At 37.8% G+C, this 22,667-nt stretch overlaps 1 protein-coding gene across 1 annotated transcript in view; it reads left to right on the top strand.

The window, feature by feature from the left end:
* LOC139691081 (putative protein kinase C delta type homolog) overlaps positions 1-22,667 on the top strand; it is a 46,850-nt gene that overhangs the window by 11,517 nt on the left and 12,666 nt on the right. The window contains exons 7-9 of the mRNA XM_071588824.1: positions 3,070-3,887; positions 10,106-10,306; positions 18,219-18,373. Coding sequence (XP_071444925.1) covers positions 3,070-3,887; positions 10,106-10,306; positions 18,219-18,373 — 1,174 coding nt within the window. The remainder of the gene's footprint in view (positions 1-3,069; positions 3,888-10,105; positions 10,307-18,218; positions 18,374-22,667) is intronic.

Raw genomic sequence — 22,667 nt, 5'->3', positions numbered from 1 at the left:
GCTTATTTAATGCGTCAATTACTCTGCAATCATATGTATGTCAATTTTAACCGCGTTTCTTGAACTACATTCTTTCTAGTTCAGTGAACTTATACTATTTGGATATAACATGAGTTAGCTAGTAAGTGTGACAGGCATCACTTTAATTATGCTGTTATATCTTCTGCTCATTTTGACTAATTTAATTACATTTTTTTCTCTATTGTAGTATTATGTTCTCTATTACATGCTATGTATCTGATTTATACCGAATGTGCAATCCATAGCTCCTAAGTATTTTATCCTATCATTAGTTTTCCATTTGTAAATTGATTGGGAGGCGAATTATTTTCTATGCAATATTATTTTTGTAGGTCACCAATACCATTTCCGCCATGCGTCCCTCTTTTTTTATCCTTCAAACTTGTCTTTTCTCATAGGTTCTCATAGGAGAACTGTTTGTGCATCAACATCTCACGAGTTCCCAAATCATCTGATTTTTCTTTTCGTTTGGTTATCCATAGCACTTTTTACTGTGCTATTATTCTGTGTTATTCATCGAATGTCTTTTTTTCTGTCAATTGATCTTCAACATCCTCTTCCAGCAACAGGTTTCGAATACTAATATTTTTCTATGATTAAGAGTTTCTGTAAACTTTCATTCTAAAATTATTATCACCTAAATTATCCACTACTTTGTGGATCTATTTTCGATCCATGCGTAGACTCGGGAGGACTATCTGCAGTCCACGTGTGAAAACCTCCGAGCCCCCGTCTCCTTGCAGTATTTCAAACGGATCGATGGTTGGGTATTCGGGGAGACATGAATTGTCTCGAGGAAACGAGGAAAGCAGTGATTAAAGAACATTAGCCGAGATTCTCTTACCCAATGGAAAGTTGTGTACGTATACCAACCCAGTGTTCAATCGACAGTAGTCTACATTCTTCTTCAGCTGTCAGGCATGGATGTGAGTCGTGAAAGAAAGGTGGTTCGATCAATAGAATCGAATGGAAATGTAGTTTAGTTTAATGATCGGAAGATATAGATCTGATGGATGGATTGAACGACATGCACGAAAAACTGGAAACCCCATTTTAAAGGAGTTACTAGATAAAAGGTGGAAGAAAACGAATCCGAAAAAATTCCAGGGAGGGCTTAAAATGAAAAACATGTGTAAAAATATAATTACCGAATATCAAAGGGAACAGCTACAAAAAAATAGACCCGTGGGCATATGACTGATGTTTTTTGTGTAATGAAAAATTAATAAACGGAATCAAATAATACAACTATGAATAATTTTAATAGAACATCGATGATTATTAGTATCTGTTCTAATAGATAAATATCTTCAAATTGAAATTGTTCCCCTAATATTTTTCGGGACTAAATATGCAAATAGTATTCTTCCTTAGAAACATTAAATGCACTATTATTGTCCGAGCACTACCGGAATTCTTGCACAATTTTGACTAATTACGTTCAAGTAGATCAGCGGCTGCTTGTCTTGCGTTCTATGTTTAAAATTTGATGCAGGGGACCCATAATGTGGAGTACGGATAAAATATGGCATTTATCATCCATGCACACTACTTAGATAAATCAGGTCGAGATATTTGAATGTTTTATAGTAGAGACCAAGTTCCTCATTCAGTGATTGGAAGGAGATAGTGAACATGAGGCGCTGTTCAAATTAATCAACTCATTGTTTATTTCAGCAGTTTATGCGGTAAAATGTCACTTTATATGCAATTATGTGACATATATATATATATATATATATATATATATATATATATACCGTATATCTGCTATTCACAGCAAAACTCATTTTGCATCGGAAAGAAAAAAAACGCTGCTATTTCACGTAAATATAAATTTACTGCAACCGGATTCGATTCAGTGAAACTAGTCGAAGCTAGTCGCAATAAGGTTATATTTGCGTGGAATAGTAGTGTTTTTCTTTCCTACGCATCATAAAGGAGTTCCACCAAATTACGTCATCCATCCATCATTGCATAAAACGCATTTTTTATTACGATTATCTCTAAACTCAAGTAGAACATGATAGTGCTTGTGTTCCTCCATTGATTGGCACTATTAAATACAACATTGTTATTTACTTACGTGTATCTATAACTATGGTATACTATATACAATTTAAAATACTGTTATCAATCGGTGACCCTAAATCTACAAGTCAATTGACACGCCCTTTTAGATGAAAACGCAAAAACTTATAATGTTAATAAAGCTAAAAGGTAAGACATATTCTGCCAGCCTGCATTTCTTCATGAGTAGTATAGATTTCACTCTGCTGCATTTGTGGTTAATTAGAGGACTGCTAAATGATTAACTGAGATGTTAACTTATCGTTGAAAAAAGTTAAGTTGCACGATGGAAGCATGAGGTAGCAGATGGAAAATCCTTCCTATTGTCTCACTGCAGTTTAGCCTTAATCGAAGATATTTGCTTCTAGCACTGTATGATTCCAAATAAAATACTCAGAGACCCATATTTTGGTCACCAGGTGACCATCTTTTGTGAGAAAATTGATGGTCGCGTGAGAGATGCAAATTATAAGGATTTATGGAGCAAGAATGATCTCAAGACACCGCGATGCCGAGGTGTGCATGTTCACGGCAAGGCCGTCCATCGTGAACTATCAGGATTCAAGGAAGTTGAATGCTGAATACCCGAAAATCAATAGCCCTCAATCGAGGCGGCTAGTCGTCTCTTGGATAGAAAGTTTGGCTGCTGTCCAAAAATACCCGACTTCAAATCCGGGTGATAACTCCAGGCATCCCCATCGACGGGCAAGTGCTATGATTTCCTTGGTACCAAAACTTTTTGGGAAACCACAGGTGGCGCTGAAACAGGGGCAAAAGAAAACTACGAAATTGGAAGAAACTCTCTGATTAAAGGCAGTTGGTCTTTGTTTATCGCATTATAGGTGAAACTACCTTTATTTCTGTTGCTAGACTTGAAAAATAAACAATTGGGGCGAAATCCTTAAAAAGGTCGACAGGCAGTGAAATAAATAATATCGTCCCATTGACGCATTTGCACCATTCATTTTTTTTCCCCAGCGTCGCCGGCCAGAGGGATAACGCTCGACTGGAGCAGCTGGGACCGAGCGGAGCCGCCGGAGGTGGACGAGTTCCCGGGGGTCGAGGCGTCGTCGACGGCAGCGGCGTCGGCGGCCGGAGAGAGGCTTTGCGGGGGCGGCGGCGTGGACAGCGGCGACGGCGCGTCGGTGAAGGCGGAGGGCGGGGCATCGGCGGCCCCGGAGGTGACCCGGCGTCGAGCGCCTCTGGATAACCAAAGGAGTACGGAGGAGCCCCTACCCAGCCTCCCGGAGGAGGTGGGGTCGCCGGCGGCGGGGAGGAGGAGGGCGGGAGAGGGGGAAGAGGCGGAGGCGGCCGCGGCGGATTGCGGCGGGGCGGATGGTGGCGGACCCCGTTTGTTGTTGGACTATGAAGACGCCGTGCTCGGAGGTGGCGGGGGGGTCTTGGAGGACAGGGGGGAGGGGGACGGCGACAGCGACGGCGAGGGGGAGTGCAGGGGTGTGGGAGGAGTGCAGGGGGTGGGCGTGAGCCAGACTTTGGACGGGATCCGTGAGTTCTGTGGTGGTGGTGTTTGTGGTGGTGTGGTCGGCGTGGAGAGTGTGCCCCAGGCGGTGTCGCCCGCCTCCCTGTGCCCGCCCCGGGATTCCTCGCGCTCTCCCCCCAGGAGGACTTCTCCTGCCCCCTTCCAGTCGTCCCCCCGGCTGCCCGTGACCTCTGCCCGGAGAGTCATCAACTGCCCTTCCTCCTCGCCGCCCGCCACCTCCCTCCCGCACTTCCGAAAATACACTGTCTCCGAGTTCAGATTCCTCAAGGTCCTCGGGAAGGGGACATTTGGCAAGGCAAGATTTTTTTCTCGAAGATTATCTATCCACGCATTAACCTACCCACCCACTCTCTAGTTTTCCTGATTTATGGCTTCTCATTGGTTCGGCTCTATTGGCTGCTGTAAATCAGAAATGATATAACCATAGGATTAGTAAATAATTAAGTCATTTCAATCCTGTCTTAGAAATAAATTCATGGCTATGCCATGTGTGGTTGCTTTGTAAGGATGCATACGTGGTCACATATTGCGGTGCATCTAAAAAGGTTCCTCGATTATTGGCAGTGCTTCCAAATGCTTAGCGAATAACGGATTGTATCGGTTGAATTCCGTTAACTTTATCAAGATTTGATCTCCTAAAGTCAAACTTCTGACATAAGATTACCTCTTAAAGTTTTCCTTACATTTTTATCTAAGATGAACTCTGGTGAATGGGGAGAATGTACTGCGCTATTTCAGAATTATTTTAAGAGTACTCGTGTTAGTTTCGGTGTGTGGAACTATTTAATTACTAGTGGCTATTCTCTGTTAGCATGCCCATTCATAGGTTTCTCGTTTCCGTAAGACACATTTCGGAAGCATAAATCTCTGATTTTGTATGTTCGAATTGCTATATTTTTCGCAAAACATTAATTCGTATGAGTGATATTAATGTTAACATTCTGGAAGTATTAATAATCAAATGCGTTAAGGAAAAGCGTACAAGTACAGGAATCTGTACTTGCAGTCATATGCATGCAGTCTTCCGATGAAGGTACATTATTTTTTTATAACCGTCAGGTATTCTACTGTTAAGTTAATTTTCAGATAGATACAGAAGAGACAACGATACGTTATTTTGCCAAATGCATCTTTTACTAGTGGGTAATATTTCGCGTGCGTTAAAGGAATAAACTTTAAATTCAACCGAGCCAAAAACATTTCTCTGACGTTTGTGATGAAACTTGTCCATTGATAAAATCTTCTTTCTCCTGTAACACTGTCATATGCCTAGCTTGGAATTCATTCTGTATCCGTTATCACGAACGTACACATTCCCTTTTCTAGATAGTTAACTGACTTTATTAAAACTTTCTCCGGTGATTGTGTTTAATCAAATTTTTTGTAAACTTGTTTCTTCAAATCACATGGAAAAACATGTTTTGAGATATCTCTGAACAATAATCCCCTGCAATTTTACCCACACTCTTCCAGAGTGTGGATTTCTGTCAGTAATTTTATCTGTCAGTAATTCATCAATGCTCCCACGTTTTTTTTGTCCGGTCTAATATAATAATAATTGATGGCAAAGTTTGAATTTTCTGTATAATGACACCTTAAAAATTCGTAAAAACGTACTTCGAGCGACCTTCGCATGAACTTACTATCTTATATTCGACATTTTGGCTCCTTTATGTGGTTTTTGTTTAGTTGAACTGTTGTTTGCGGCATCATCTAGTTCACTCTATCCCCATGATTCCCGAGAAATCTCCAGCAAAGGTTTCGAAAATTCAGCGCATTGAATTACCATCGTTCCTTGGATGCTTCTGTTGCATAAATTGGCTCAATGACAATAATTACCGCCCCTTGTGAAAATGATGACACCTCGAATTCTGCGGCTCTTTGCCCTGCATACTTTTTTTTCGACCCTCTCCGGAAATAAAGAAAATATTTTTTCACAGGAACTTCGAGATTTTGATAAATGACTTCCTCCAATTCCAAATACCTCCACGTGTGACTATTCATTTTTTTGCGCCCAGAATTAGTCCGAAGTCACCCCGCATGCAAAGCGACGCTGTATTCAGCCATGACCACATGCCAGGACTCGGATTCTTCGAATTCGTGACGCGGCGACAGTCTTACGTGCTTGGTCATCCTGCCTCCGAATACTTGTCCTCGAATTCAATGAGTCACTTGAGTTATGTAACTCCCTGTGAGGTAAAGTAATTAGCTATGGAAGCCGATCGTCTTCCACATACCGCTGTAGAGAGCCTTTTCTTTTGCCAAATTCCTCCGTTAAATGGTCTCAATCAAATTGATCTATTTGAATCGATGAATTGCCATCACTGCAAAGCTTCAAAAAATCGGATTTTTTTCTTAAAAATAAAGTTTTAATTTTGAATCAATGTAAAGGAGAAAATTAAAAAATATTTTAGATAAATTTTTACCACCTGATTCAATAATGATTTCCGCGAAAATTTAATTTGGTGCCAATGAGTGTGATATTGACCAGCCAAACTTATTTTAGCGACAATTTTCTCCCTATTTGTAATTATTCATCGATTTTATCAATAAATTGTGAAGAATTTTGTATTCGTTAATATTTTTGATTATTTTTTATAAATGAACATGTTTGACCGTTATTTCATTACTGTAAGTCATAAAATACCAAGAAAATTCTCCTCTAACATAAATACCAACTAATGATAATTGAATTTCATATATACTATGGAAATTTGTTCAGTGGAAAATAAGCTATTGTCCAAATTCCTTAATCATCTCTGGAAACTGTTGAATCGAAAAGAAAATGTCATTGCGGGATAAATGAATTCATTAACCGATAATTAGTAAAAATTGAGAGGAAAGAAAGGGACGCGATTTATTGCATTCTTCCCTAATATGTTCTACGTGGAATGGAATTTTTAGATGATGCAGCGCATATTTCTCTAGCCAGAATAATTTGGCAGGTCCTCGTCATTTACTCTATGGGGTTTTACGTGTAAACGTAGATTCCCTGGGAGATAGGAGGAAAGGAAATTTTGCTAATGACTGGGAAGAACTAAAACTCATCGCATTAAAAAAGTTTTAATGAATTTCTTCTCAATTTCTCACCCTTCTCGCAAATTTGTTGTATGTTTTGAATAATACCTCTCGACTTCACTAATCCTGAGAAACAGCCCTGACGTGACCAGTGCGGAGAGAACGGAAGTCATGTTACATTAACTCACCTACGTAATAAAACGGTGGCTCAAGGGACTGACCACCTTTGGACTTGCGTGCAGAATTTTAACATGAACGCCGTAACCCACAGTTCTCCGGGGTTTTTTAGTTTGTGAAGGGAGTTAAAAAAAAGGAACAGCTTTAAAAAAAGGGGCTATTTTCTACCGCCTGTTTTGTTACTAAAATTTTCTTGGAAATTTCTTGTCGGAACCATATCGACTATTCCGTCAAAATTAATTTCGTTAAAGAACACCCGTTTATATCGTTCAAAGCGGATCCTTCCGTGCATTATTTATCTCAGGCGCTACCACTTATTTTGATTGCTAGGTATCAATTATCAGAAGTGATGCCTTTTTAACGAATGTTCCTGCACAAGCGTCATTCAAAGTTAATGCGGTCAGTCCTTAGCGATGATTAGTCACGCGTGTCTCAGTGACTATGATTCTCTTGCATAATTCGTCTTCTTCCATTTAGGTTAGGACAAGTTTGTTGAACATCTTTTAAATCGATCTTATAATAGTATGGATCAATTAAATATTACCTATGGTTATGCAAAGCAGAAAATTTACCTCTGTTTAATGTCAGCTAAACGCTGAGTATCTCGGAACCATCAAATCAGTCATAATTCTAACGAGGATTTACCTCGTATTTGCTTAAAATTACTTTATTTTATTAAAAACTTCATTTTTTTAAAGTATTTAGGGAGATTTATTGTTTCACCTTGTGAGTCCGGCACTGATTTTTTCCAAATTCTCTGTATTTTCAGATTTCTTGATTCAGTATGAGCATATTCGTATGTGCTTGTACTTACGCAGTTTTCTCATTTAGTACTCCAGTGTTTCGTGGATTCAAGCGTCCACTCAAGCTTTGATCGTAACGCAACATGGGTGATTTATTCTTCCGCCCTGATGATTCACTTTTTCGATATTTTGACAATCTTATTCCTAAAGGCAGATTGATAATCATTTGGAAACCAATATCTGGTTCCCAGACCTGCATATCAATTTTATTTTTCCTTTTAACAACTATTTTAAAATTAATTTAAAGTTTTCCAAATAAATCCTGTGAAAAGTAGGTTAGTGCAAGTACTGGAACGGATCTATTGACGTTACGGTTAAGCATGAGAAAACTACACTAAGCTGCAAGTCTCCGTTTGGTGATTTGGCTATATTTTGTCATTTTATGGTAGACAGCAGGTGACTTGAAGTGTCCTCCTGAATACGTCATTAATTTTACAATGAATCGAATGTCCCTATTTCTTATACATTCTATGAACAAACAAATAGAGGGAAAAAAATTCAGGTGATAAGCGAAAATGCTGTTAGCAGTTTTGAATTTTTAAGTTTAAAAATGTCTAAATCAAAATCCAGGACTTCTACTTTGTTCTTAAAGAAAATAATTATTTGATTTTCGTAGAACTTCTTAGTTTTTGAAAGGTAACGTTTCGTAGATGTTAGTCTTTTCTATGTACGTATAATGTGAAATATTCCTTTTTCGCGTATAAAGAAAAACAAAATTTAATTCCACAACATTAATCATTTTGTATTTCTCCGTTGAAACACTAATGCCTCAATACTATGCTAAGTTCATTTTTAATTAATTTTTATAACCTTAATATTTTTTTCTATTATATTATTCCGATAAATTGCGTAAATTATTAATCATTTTACTGTAGTTGCTAGAATGTAAGTGCACTTTAAACAATGTGCCTATTCCTGGAATATCTGCTTTAAGAAGACTACCGGACGATAAAAATACGGTAAATTGCTCTTACAAATGATTCTTTGCCGAAGTTCATCGTGGAATTAAAGCCAGGAATTTATTGTGAATTATCGTAAGTTATATTGATGACATTGGTTCAATTGATTTATTCATTTTTCGCATGAAATTTCTATTCTCAAACACTTTAGTAAGTAATACTAACTGTTGTAAGAGGGTAAGTTCCTTTGGCCTTTTTTGACGCAAAATATAATTTAACGTGACTGTTCACACCTGGATATGGGTAGACTTTTTGCCATACTTTCATTGTATGTATTTCAGTAATATTAGAGGGTTCCTATCTCAAACGATCAGACATACGTGCTCGTACCACAAAAATTAAAATCCACTTTTTAAGCCTTTTCTTAGGCTAATATTCAACCACAATAAAAAGGTCAAAGGCATTTTCTTTATTCATTTCCATGATAGTAAATAAATATTTACGAAACAATTTTCAAAGTTATTTCATGGATATCTTCATGGTCCGCTGATCTTAAGAACTGCTAAAATACCTTCCTTCACATATCTGCATTCCATACTATACATGTATACATCCCTATTCCATACATATCTCGGAAACAACAACTTGAAGATAGAATGGCCCCCTATTATTTGATACGTTATGTCGATAATAATTCTATTTTAGAGAAGGATGTATTTTTTGCAAAGCTCCAAACAAATGTATAAGAAATAGGTGCATAAGAAGCGTAATTTGCACATACCGAAGAGCACAAATATAAATGCAAAAACAGAGGCACTCTAGTGGGAATATGGAGAGAAAAGTTAGGGGCCCGACGGAGGAATGTGGGTTCATGGTAAACACAACCTCAGCAGAACTTACGTCTCATAGAATTTTATACAAAAGGTTCTCAGTTGAGGAGGATGTACAAAAACTTTAACGTTTAAAAGGGAATCTCTCATCCATTAATAGGTGTGGGGTTAAGTTTTGTAGTGGGGCAAGTCTTTATGTATGGATACACCTAGTACTCGCGTGCTCAAAAGTCTTACGTCTCTTCTTCTCATCGATAGAAAGGTAAAAAAGGATTTTAACCTTTTTATTTTTTAGCAATGAAGGTTATTCTATTTCAGCTGATTTTTCATCACAATTTGCGTCAGTACAAGAGGGCCAAAATTCTGTAAAATGATGTTAAATCTAAGGGAAATACGTTTTAATGCCAGAGAGTATTGAGAATTCTGTAAAATTCTTTGAAATTCCATTGTATTTTAAGAATTCTGGAGTTAAATCACCAGTGAAATACATTTTCGAAGTGATCATTAGAATTTCATAAGAACGTTTTCATGGGCTGAGGGATAAATTTATTTATAATCAAACATTTTACAGCGCACTTGGAAATTCGGGTAACTTTTGGAGTTGGACTCAAAATTTGAAGGAATTTTGTTGCTGATCCCTGTGAGTACTACTTTCCCACGCTAAGAATTTATCATTTATCACAGTTTTGAAAGTGGTCACATGGAATGCCGGTCCCCTATCCGAAGGGGGTCCTTCCGTGGCACCTCGCATTGACTGCGTCGTTGTTTTTGTCGCCTCGGGCGTAGGTGCTCCTGGCGGAGCTTCGCGGCGGGAGCAGTGGAGGCTTTGGCGGTGGCGGCCGCAAGTACTACGCCGTCAAGGTGCTGCAGAAGGACGTGGTGCTGGAGGACGACGACGTGGAGTGCACACTGGTGGAGAGGAAGGTCCTCGCCCTCGGTACCAGGCACCCGCTCCTGTGTCACCTCTTCTGCACTTTCCAGACCAAGGTGCGCACATAACTCCCCTTAACACGCTTTGTCTAGCACATTGCACATACAAATAGCTACCCATCCATGTCTGTATCCAAGACACCGTAGGATTTTGGTAACGTAATACTCTACATTTTGGCAAAAAACGTATCTACACTAGCCTAAAAAATTAATTTTTATCTTGTTGTCAAACATAAATTTTTTAGGTACTCCAAATAAAACGAAAGGTATGCTCACATTTATGCTACAAAAGCTTCGAATTGTTGGTTATCCGCACATAAGGGGTATTAGTGTTGGTGTACGTCTAATTAAATGCCGGGAATTTAGGTCTGTTTTCAAAAAAAAGAATGATTCCTTATGACTGGTGATCTAACCGCAAGGGAAAAAACCGCAAGGTTGAACTGTTTGACCGGACTTATAAATTAATAAACACAGATTAGATCTCAGACGATTCAATTAGGGAAGGGGGTTAAACCAAGTCATTACCACGGCAATACGAGGCGGCACATAATGTATGATAAAATACCAAATTGTCAGTAGAAACATTGCTTTCTACGCTGGGGTCGAAAAGAATTGGGCGAGCATAGAAATTCATCTCTAAATAGAAAATTCAATTCACGACCGCAATAATGTTCCAAAAATTTGATTAATTAAATTTGTGCCCTTTCCATTGGGAAGATGATTAAATTAACAACTGCCCACAGAATACTCACATTCAATTCTGGAATGTGGAAACATTTTTCAATTTCATTCAGTTTCAAACTTGTGAATTGAATTCAGTTTTTTCCAGAGGTATTTTAGGCTGAGATTTCCACCGCCCGCAGGGTTCAACTTTTATCGCTCATCTCCTCTTTCGTCTTCCTCCCTGTTTGTCGGCCTCCTCCCTCTTCCGCCAACAATCATCTCTTGCGAAGGCTGCTGGGAGTCCAGGGGATTTTTTTTATGGAATGTGAATTTCTTGGATGGTGATCAGAAACCTTGCGAAATCTCACTGTCAATTACACTAGTGTCCTTTATTATAACACCAGCAATATTAATAGTACTGCAGATCCCAAGGCGCAGGAAAGTATGTAGGCATTATTTTTGTTCGATTTTGGCGCTATTTTGAAACATATAGTTGTAGTTATCAATTCTCGCTCTAAAAGTTCATGTTAGCCTGTACTGTAAGACAAAATACCATACTAACAACGCTGTTTTCTCAACACTCGACTGCTCGCATTTCACTTAAATTTTAATTGTGTTAGATCTGCAAAGAAAGGAAAAGAATTAATTGATGTAATGGTATGAGATCCACTGCAGTTAATGTACGGCAAAGGTGACGAATATCGTATAATCAACTATTTTTCATGCAGTTCATTAAATCAATACACGTGGATTACGTACATTGCCATAATCCATTCTTCTCTATTCCCCCCCTCAGCTATTTTTTTTCCAAGGACCAATGTTTCCTTCCATATTAACATAATTTGAGTTTAAGGGTCTTCGCCGTATATTTATTTATTTATTTATTCAGTATAAGTCCGAAAACAGCGCATTCTGGCCTTTACATCGAACTATTAACAACGATAACAATAGTCACATTTACAAACACCCAAGCCCTAGGTGGAGGAAAACTCACCCAGGCGGGAATCGAACCCGCGACCCTTGGAATGGCAGACGAGGACGTTACCCCGCCGCCACCGGGGTCGGCAATTATAATCGGTAGTCGGTAATTATATGTATACCTTTTAAAATAAAATAATCATAAATTGTATAAACCACAACAAAATCTCGACAAAAGATTCTCACTCTCATGCGTTGAATTCACAGTGCATAAAAATATTACTTTGGCTTAGCAGTAACTGCTTGTTGTATTCAAGGAGAAGTTTAGGCCGTTACTTAAAGAAGTGTCTGCGGCGGTCTCCTCGTCGAAGGTTTCCCAGTATTAATTCCATTCGCCCTTCTCTCTTACATCTGAGCATAATATTGTCTGTCTTTTAACTAGTCTTCATTTTATTTAAGTTGCAACCGATCTTTTTTTGTATCAAGAAGAAGGCTCCATTTTTCATTCGACGTTCGAGTGTTGAACTTTTAACGTTCACAAATATTGTATTCAACACAAATATTCAAATTAGAATCAATGCAACCGTATTGATTAGCCCACTAAGTAATTAAAATTAGCCAGCGTTCTCAATATGGCCTAATTCTCACTACAAAGAGAAAAAAGGGCAAAGTCAGAGAATGTCTTATTTTCCCATGGAAAACCTTACTCGTCGGTTGCATCTGAAGCACTTTACGAAAGTTACGAGGACCGTGGTGTCTTGTTTACTTGAAATTGAAAAGTCTCTGTGAGAAAGCATGCAACTTTATCATTTATTCTATATGCCGTAAGGAAAAATATTTTGCTGAACAAGGCAAGTTTAAAAACATGTACTCCTATTATAAAAATCTTTTTATTTTTTGCATAAATCAAATTATGTGTAATTGTTAATATCATCATAGATCTCGTCCTTGATACACAGTGTATCGTACGTATAGTAACAATTGGATATAATATTTTCTGGAATAAGCTAGAGTTGATTACCAAAATACACTTTTTTGTGAAATAAATCGTTTAAAATATGAAAAGCCTCCCTTAAATGCAAATATGAACTGCACATGTTGAAAAAAATTAAATTTCATTTACCTAATTGACCAAATTCTTCCTTTTAAATCCATACAATGTCTGTTTAACTTGGGCGTTTACATTATATATGAGGGTCAAAAGTGACTGCGCAGAGATTTCTTTGCAAAGTAACTAATCTTCATATTGAAATACTAAGGAATCAGAATTATGGCCGTTGGTAATCCACTTCCGACGTCTGACGTAAAGAGGACTCTAAGGTGTTGGATTCTAACATTAACCACACACCATTGAACCCAAATTCTTTCAAGTAGAATTCTTCGTAATGAAGATTCACCAGTTTTCTAGCGAATGCAGGAATGTATCTTAGATGGCAATGCGCCAAACACTTAATTATACCGCTACTTTCGATTCTAACAGCCTTGTTTGCGCTAAAATTGTTCTCTAGGTCCGCAGTTTATGTTCAATTCTTTTTTTCTAGCTTCGTGACTAGAAAATTCCTCGGCGGTAAAACAATGGAAGGGTACGCTTAGCATCAGAGGAGGATCTGATTTCGCTCGCCTTAAAGCGAAAATGTTTGAAGGCTTGGTTCGTTCCAGATTTGTTCTCATTCACTGGTTAAGCGGAAGGGAGGGAGGGGTGGCGACTGGCGGTCAGCCAAACTCCGGACGAGGGGAATCATGTGGGACCATAGGCGCATCCGTCGGGCGCTTCCCACTTATGAATGAACCCCCGTGCAGAATTTGCAATTATGCCTTCATTCCCCACGCCCAAAAGGGTTTTCACATATTTCGTTATTTTTCTTCGCCCGGCGGTTAAGTATGGAAGGAGAAGCAAAGTTGCAAGGTAGTTAGTCAAACCGATTTGAACCAGGCTCACTGTCGAGTCGAGTGCCTTGTCTTTAAGTCAAGTCCTTGACTGTAGTTACATATACTTAGTGATCGGATTTTGAAAAAGAATGTTCTGCAAATACTTTCAAATATACCAGGTAGACTATCGTGTTGCGACATTCGATTCTATCATTTTTCACATCTTGTCACTTACGTGCTTAATGAATAGCTAACGAATATGAGGACAACTGTGAATTTACTTTTCCTCGTATTGAAAGCAAACAACACCGTCGACATCACTCTTTATCTTTTCCCAAAAGATAAATATTTAAAGGTCCGGATTAAATGTTTTAACTCTGACGAAACCAATTCAATTTATAGCATCCAATACATCCGATTAAAATCATTTGATTGTACTTTTTTGAGATTGAATTTGCAATTTATAACCCAGGGAGATAATTTAAATGCTAACACTTGAGTGCTTACAAATAGGCTATTCCCGCTATTTCTTCTAAAAATTCTGTTTTCAGTTATAGTGTAGTATTTAAGTGTGTAAAAATGAAATAAAATTACATTAGTACAATTAACTGATTTCTGAATAAAGATTAATCTACAATATCAATTATCACATAAGTCATTTGAATATATATTTTAAAATCTGATCTGCTGAACAGATATTCAGACGGCTAGATTTTCAAATGAATGCTACAAAAGCGATTACGCGATTATTTTATGCCTTCATTTTCTGCTAAGCTTGTGTTTAGGGATTATTTTGCAATCTTGGAATTTACTGACCCTTGGAAGAGATGGGTAAGCTTGGCTTGTCCCAAGTACTTCCCCTTAAGTTGAGTTAACGCGTTCCTCTTCCACTTTCACTCTCTTCGCTTATCCCCATTACCGATATTGTCGAGACCACATAAAACTGTATGGCTACAAAACCTTAATGATGATATACTCCAATTCTCTTAGACTATTTGAGGGAAGGCCCTCAATAGACCCTTTTCTGCTTGGTGATTCTTAAGTAATCCATGACGATTACATTTTATAGAGAATGCTAATGGTAGCCGTGGGATATTAATTCTCAAACAACTATCCATGTTATCGGTATAAATGATCTTTTATCTTAACTTGAAATTACGTGTTCATGTTCTTTCGTTCTCTTAAAGATCCATTTATCGTCGTCACTAAAATTATCGAGAACCCATACAGTATATTTTTTATACAATTATAACAATAACTCATGTGTTAATTGTAGAATGTAACTCCTATTATGAAATAATTGAACATAATAGTCATAAGATTTTATTATGCTTTCAAAATAAAATTATTATATAAAAATGTAACCTATCCTTGTATAAAAGGCTCCTCTTCACTCATAGAACTAAATTAAAAGATTTATTCCGTTAATGTGGATGTATAATGCGTTTCGGCGCCTGCCCATCACTCGTAGCTGCTGTATTTTGTACCATGAAGAGTCAGGTGTGTTTGCAAGTATTCCTAAAATTCTGCAAAATGCATAATGGCAAATGTTTTAGTTAAATCTGACTATTCGAGCTTGGTATATATCTGTCTACAATTTAAAATAGTTCCTTGCAAAATCATAGTACTTAAATAATATAAAATGAGTCTAAGGCCTGAAATTACTGTAAATTACTCGGGAACTTAGTGTTAGAGGACCAATTATTTTCGAACTGGAAATATATTTGTGTAGTCCATTTGAATTTTTCCATTTGCCAATCCAGGTTTGACACTCAATCATTTTCGAAGTGGAACGGAAAAGAATAGGGAAACCCTTAATATAAGTGGATAGAAGTTTAGGAGCTCGCGTCACCATAGAATGTCACAGTCCCATAACTATCCAGCCTTAACACTGACAGTGAAAGTGTCGATACCTGGATCGCAAAATTAAAGAAAATCTGTGGGCTATGCATTAATATTTTTCCTGAAAAACTTAATTGTAAAGACTAACGCATTTTTTAAATATTTTGTAATCACCCAAGGTTGCGTTTAAATAGACAACCGCTACATAAGGAAAATATAATTAAACCACTTTCTAGAATAACTATATAATCAAGTAATAATGAAAACGATTTTTTTAAATTTATCCTGCATTAATGGAAGCCATGCAAGTAACATATAAGAAATTTTACCCATACCTCATAGAGAACAAAGTAGTGGAGTTAGGTTCAGGAAGTATACTTGCACGTAGCTGAGATTTTGTTGACATCCGTTTGCCAGACACGGTGGCAGAGAGGGTCAACCTACTGCAGCATATATGAAAATGTGTACTGAAGTGCTCAGTCAGAGGGCTTATCATCACTCTTGATCTAATCCTTTCGATGTATTAAAAAATACCCTACGGTTAAACATCCTTTGTTTATTATTGGAAAAAATGTCCCTTCCCCAAATACATCGCTTCAGTATAGCATGAATAGGTATCAGTTTTCCTCTAATAGTCAGAATAAAAGACATACGTGGGAGAGAAAAGTGAGCTAGACTCCTAAAATTGTATAGAATATCACACATTATGAAAGCATTTTTATTATTTGAAACATAATGTGAATTAATCCTAAAATTCCAGTATTCATTCACAAAAAGTCTACTATTTTCTCAATTTGCTACGCAGGCAATACCTTTATGGGATAAATATTATTAAAGAGTTATTCATAAAATTATATTGCATGTTCAAATAATATTCAATAATAATTCAAATAATATTTTTACAGTCGTAACTCAGAAGATTTGGTTATGTTGTCAAATTTTCTGTGAAAAGTCTTGTCCAACCCTATATATATATATATATATATATATATATATATATATATATATATATATATATATATATATATATATATACATACATATATATATATATTATTTTTAAGGTAATCTACCGGTTAAGGTAGGTTTTTGTATAGACACAACTACCAAAGAAACATTTTATTACTCCTAACAAAACACAAAATCCATCATCCTACTCCATATCAGGTCCCTCTTCATCTCTGAGTACTTTCTTCCTCCCTTCATCCCGTCCAACATCCCTATCCTGTTCCTTCCCTTTCCTCTTTTGCCCAACATTCTCCCCTCTATCACAGTCTTCAACATCCTACTGCCGGTCAATACCCCTTTCATCCATTTTTCCTGCCTCCATAGGATTGCTCCCAAAAAACCCCTCTCTTCACCCACCATACCAAGTACTTACTCATTTGTTTTCTTCTCTGTCCATTTCACCTTCTCCATTCCTCTCCACACCCACATTTCAAAAGCCTCCAATCTACGTCTATCCTCCTGCTTCAATGACCACGTTTCCGCGCCGTACATAGCTACGCTCCATATCAAAGTTTTTACGAGTCTTTTCTTAACATCCTTACTCAACGTCCCCGTCATCAACTCTCTCCTCCTTGTGAAAGCCTCTTATATATATATATATATATATATATATATATATATATATATATATATATATATATACATTTTCCATTTTACTTGGTTTTTGCATTTGCATCTTGGTTTACATAATGTAAACCAAGATAACACTAGCTAACAGAAAAACACAAAGAAACTCTTACGTATTCCGAATTTTCGATATCGCTGCCACCTTTCTCAAGGGAGAGAGGGAACTGAGAAAAAGATTTCAACAGTAGGGGAATGTGACGCGGTGAGGATGTAAGAGGAAGGCGAGAAAATATTTGCGAGGGGAAGAGTTGGCAGGGGGATTTTCTGGAAGTGTGGAAATAATATCCAAGGTCTTGGGAGTGGAGGGTTAATATGGAGATTCGGGTAATTAATGTTTGATGATACCTGGCTCATTCCAGTAATCAAGGAGCCAGATAAACGCCTGTTCTATTGTTTTGAGCTTGGGTGGAGGGTCGTAGGGTGGGAGAGATGCTAGAATTGAGACACAGTAGCATATATCAAAGGGAGTGTTATGTTCGTAGGCGTGTTTTGCGATGGGGAGCAGCAAAGGGGAGAGTACATGAGGAGTAGGCAATTGGTGGGAGAGGTAAAAAGTGGGTGGGAGAGGGATTGGGTTCGGATTTGGAAAATAGGACATGTTTTGCGTCTATGTTTATTGCAGGGCATCGGAGTAGCTTTGGGACGGGGCGGGGATTTAATGAGTGGATTGGTTGATTTTAAGAGATCTGATAAGTTGTCGGGGCGTTTGAAATTAACGGAGGGACATTTGGGAATATGGTTGGTGGTGGAGTTGTGATTTTTGAGCATAGGGTTGAGGTTTTTTAGGATTAATCTCAGAGACAAGGCCAGGAAATTATGTGATACAAATTGAAGGAGGGTTTGGTAGTGTAGGCATATCTTCGGATTCTTTTGTTTGGGAAGGATTCAGGACAGCCTCGTTGGAGGAGGGAATGGTGTAAAGGTGCTGGTAAAACGGGAAAGTGAGGATTAACGGAACATTGTGATAAAACAATTATTAAATGGCTAAAATTTTTATCAATACACAGAGTTATACTATTTTTCAAAGCTAAATTTATTGCAGTCGCACCTATTTTTCGTCATGGAGTACCTGAATGGTGGAGATCTGATGTTCCACATACAGCAAAGCGGGAGGTTTAGCCAGGAAAGATCGAGGTTCTACGCTGCCGAAGTGGTTTCCGGCCTTCGATTTCTACACAGGAAGGGCATCATATACAGGTGAGATTAATGGGTTCCATTTTTGTTTTACATTGCTTAATGAACAATGAATTAATGTTTAATGGTGGCTATATCATAATTGTCTGCACTTGAGCATTAAAATTCGCGAGAGCATAATATGGTTTGCAAATTAAATTCTACAATTCTCTGGCCACAGGTACGTTTCAAAAAGCCATACTTATATCAAGATATATATATGTAACGCGAACTAAAAGGATGAAAAATGCTAAGGAAAAGGAATTTTTTCGGAAGCCATTCAAGTATATACTCTTATTTATTTTAGATCCTACTGTTACTGTTTGTAAACCGCTTTGAAGCTGAGAAAACGCTTAGTTATGGAATTATAAAATATTTACACACTAAGCACATGCGATTTACCAAATTATTACAAAATGGTATGCATACATTTTTTAAATATTTTGTAACTTCACACAAGGTTACGTTTTAATAGACAACCGCTACATAAGGAAAATATAATTAAACCACTTTCTTGAATAACTATATAATAAAATAATAATAAAAACGATTTTTTAAATTTATCCTGTATTAATAGAAGCCACGCAAGTAGCATATAAGAAATTTTACCCATACCTCATAGAGAACAAATACTAACCTACACATTAATCATTAATTGATGATTTAATTCGCTTAACTGTCCCTCTCTTCCTTGATTAAAGAAGGTCAGTTCTGTCCCTCTCTTCCTTGATAAAGGTGGCCACGACCACCGAAAATTCGAAAAAGTGAGTCTCTTTCTTGTATGTTTCTGTGTTTTTGTATGTGTCCACAAGTGCTAAGTGTTATATATTATAATTCACGTCCGTGAGACTTTCAAAAATTGTTATATACTACCTTGATCAAAAAGTTCCCGGAATAACCACCGTGTGGCGCACCCATCGTTCCGATTTGAGTTCTGTTTTTTTTGTTAAATTGGTACATCTGTTGTTGATATTCCCTTTAAATCTTAGTGTCATAACTTGACATTTGCAAAAGTTACGTAGCCAAGAGTACATCTATCTCTGTGTGTGTTGGCGATTTTTTACAATTTCAGAAATGGATTTAAATTTGCAACAACGAACTTGTATTAAATTTTGCGTAAAAAACGGATTTAGTGGCGCACGGACGTTGGAAATGTTGGAAAAGTGTTTCGGCAACGATTCTCTAAAAAAACGGTCGTTTACCAGTGGCACGAGCGGTTCAGAAGTGGTCGTGAGTCAATCGAAGATGATGAACGCAGTGGCAGACCATCGACATCGAAAGTCGGTGAAAAAATTGATAAAGTAAAAGAAATGTTGGTCAATAACCGCAAATTAACCATCAGAGAAATAGCGGAGGACTTGAACATTGCCTATGGATCCGCCCAAGACATTGTGGTTAATGATTTGGGTTTCCGTCGTGTAGCTGCAAAGTTGGTGCCAAAAGACCTCAATTTCATGCAAAAAAGAGACCGTGTTGACGTCGCAAAAGACATGATTTGCGAGGCTGAATCCGATCCCACATTCATCAAAAGGATCATTACTGGAGACGAGACGTGGGTTTATGAGTACGACACGCAATCCAGACATCAGGCAAGTGAATGGCGTTCACCAAATGAGCCGAGACCAAAAAAACCACGTCGTTTTCAGTCAAAAAAGAAGGCAATGCTGACGGTTTTCATGGATTACAACGGTGTAGTGCATCATGAATTTTTGCCAGAAGGCCAGACAGTAAACAAAGAGTATTATTTGGGCGTTATGAGACGTTTGCGTGAAGCAATTCGCCGAAAGAGACCAGAAATGTGGGCAGAAAACTCGTGGATTTTGCACCATGATAACGCACCGTCGCACAGTGCTATCATTATTCGTAATTTTTTGACGAAAAATGCAACAAATACCATCCAACAGCCACCGAATTCACCTGATTTGGCTCCCTGTGACTTCTTTCTGTTCAATCGAGTTAAAAAACCATTACGGGGAACGCGTTTTAGCAGCCGAGAGGAAGTAATGGAAAAATCGCAGGAAGCACTGATGGACATACCGAAAACCGAATATAAAAAATGTTTTGAGGATTGGATCAAGCGCTGGCATAAGTGTGTTGCAGTCGATGGGGATTACCTTGAAGGGGACAATATAGATTTCGATGAATAAACTTGTATTTTTAATTTTCTGAATAAATTCCGGGAAATTTTTGATCAAGGTAGTATATATATATATATATATATATATATATATATATATATATATATATATATATATATATGTGAGTTTTTTTTAACATATATATACATATATACACACTCAGCCACACACACGAGATACAGCCATAAGAAGGAGACGAGCCACGTTGGCCGGCAACAGCAACGGTGATAATGGGCAACCCTGCCTTACACCTCTTCCTAACACTGCCCATCCGGACTCCCCGTTTCCCACTCGCACCTGAGCAGTCTGAGATATGTGCAGGTTGCGGATTAGCCTCCTGTCCCTCCAATATATTCCTATTTTCTGAAATATACTCATTAGTTTTTCCCAATTCACTCTATCAAACGCTTTTTCGAAATCTACGAAACAGGCAAATTCGTCCTGATTGTATTCTATATTCCTCTCGATTAGTGATCTTATTACTGCAATGGCAGCATGCATGCCTCTCCCTTTCCTAAGCCCAAACTAATCATCCCCAAAGCAATCATTTGCCCTGCTCTCTACCCTTTAGATGGTGATCCTGTGAACAACTTTAGCTGGGTGGGATATCAAACTTATTGTCCGATAGTCCTCACATGATGTAGCCTTTACCTTTTTCGGAATAGGAACTAAAACTGATCTCACACAGTCTTCCTGCCATATTTCTTCCTCATGGATACTACGAATCAGCCCATATAGCCTCTTCCTCCCACATATTCCTAAGCATGTCAGTAGCTCCGCAGGAATGTTATCCACCCCCACGGCCTTATTTAGTTTCATCTCCCTTAATGCCCTTTCTATCTCATCGTGGTCATTGAAGCAGGATGATAGACGTAGACTGGAGGCTTTTGAAATTTGGGTTTGGAGAAGAATGGAGAAGGTGAAATGGACAGAGAAGAAAACAAATGAGGAAGTACTTGGTATGGTGCGCGAAGAGACGGGTTTGTTGGGAGATATGTATATATATATATATATATATATATATATATATATATATATATATATACATGGGTCGCGGTAGTCCAGGGGGTAGAGCGCTCGACTACTGACCGGAGGGTCCCAGTTTCGATTCCCGGGCAAGTCTCCGGGTACCCAAGCTGTGTGATTTTTCGGGTACCAGGTGTTCCTGGGAAATCATAACCGGCACAGGGAAAGAAACTGGCCCCCCCACCCTGATGTGTGAATTTCATACGCCGTCGGGCTTAGTACTGGGTGAATTCTACCATCACCTACCCAGCCGACCTTCGGGTTGATTACTGTGTATATGGTTATATATATATATATATATATATATATATATATATATATATATATATATATATATATACACACACACACACACACACACACACACACATTGTATACTATATATGGAGATTTATGTTCTTTTCATGAGTGAAATAACACCATAATGCCCTTATTATGAAATCAAACTTTCATTGAGAATATTTTATCAAATACGGAAGTAATAATTGAACGAGAGAAATTAGACTTTTTGAGAAACAATAGATTGATTGCATTAGTTTTATTTCCTAAACCGTATCTCAGGCCGCGGAAAAGCAAATCTTCAACAGTGTTAAGACCAGTTTTTTGTGGAATCAAAAGGAAAGAGGAGTAGTGCGATTTATATCTCAAAAATAAAAACAAAGCATTACCCTGTTTCAATCAAATGAAAGTGGTCAACTATCATGAAATGATCGGGCAACATGATTTTAAAATGCTTTGAGTTTACTTACTTTTTCAACGGAGAATATGCCCTCTTTGAGGAATCGCGAGAAACGCTAGAGGTAAACCAATGACCTCTTAATACAACAGAGGTTGAATTTCATAGTAACTAAAAGTATACTCATAAGCATATAATGTGCTGTGGTCAGCCGCCATAAAATAATGCCGTATAAGTAGTAAATAAGTTGTAAAATATCATTTAAGGGTCTACTTGGGGTCATGAAACAGGAAATGCATTTGATTCCCCTTTTTTTTGGGCAACTCGTGAATATTTACAGGCTGCTATTATTCTGAGGACGAATTTATATCAGTTATGTTCGAATCTGAGAAGGATCATAATCCCTTATTAGGTAAGTTATCATAAGCGTCCATGTACCAATGAAATCTCCATTAACAAGGTCTGTCCCAAAAGTAGT

This window comes from Hetaerina americana, unplaced genomic scaffold (assembly GCF_022747635.1).
Source record: "Hetaerina americana unplaced genomic scaffold, ioHetAmer1.1.p SCAF_3, whole genome shotgun sequence".
NCBI classification, from domain to species: Eukaryota; Metazoa; Arthropoda; class Insecta; order Odonata; family Calopterygidae; genus Hetaerina; species Hetaerina americana.
Note: the sequence above shows the minus strand (reverse complement) of the source record. Positions and strands in the feature narration are given on the sequence as shown.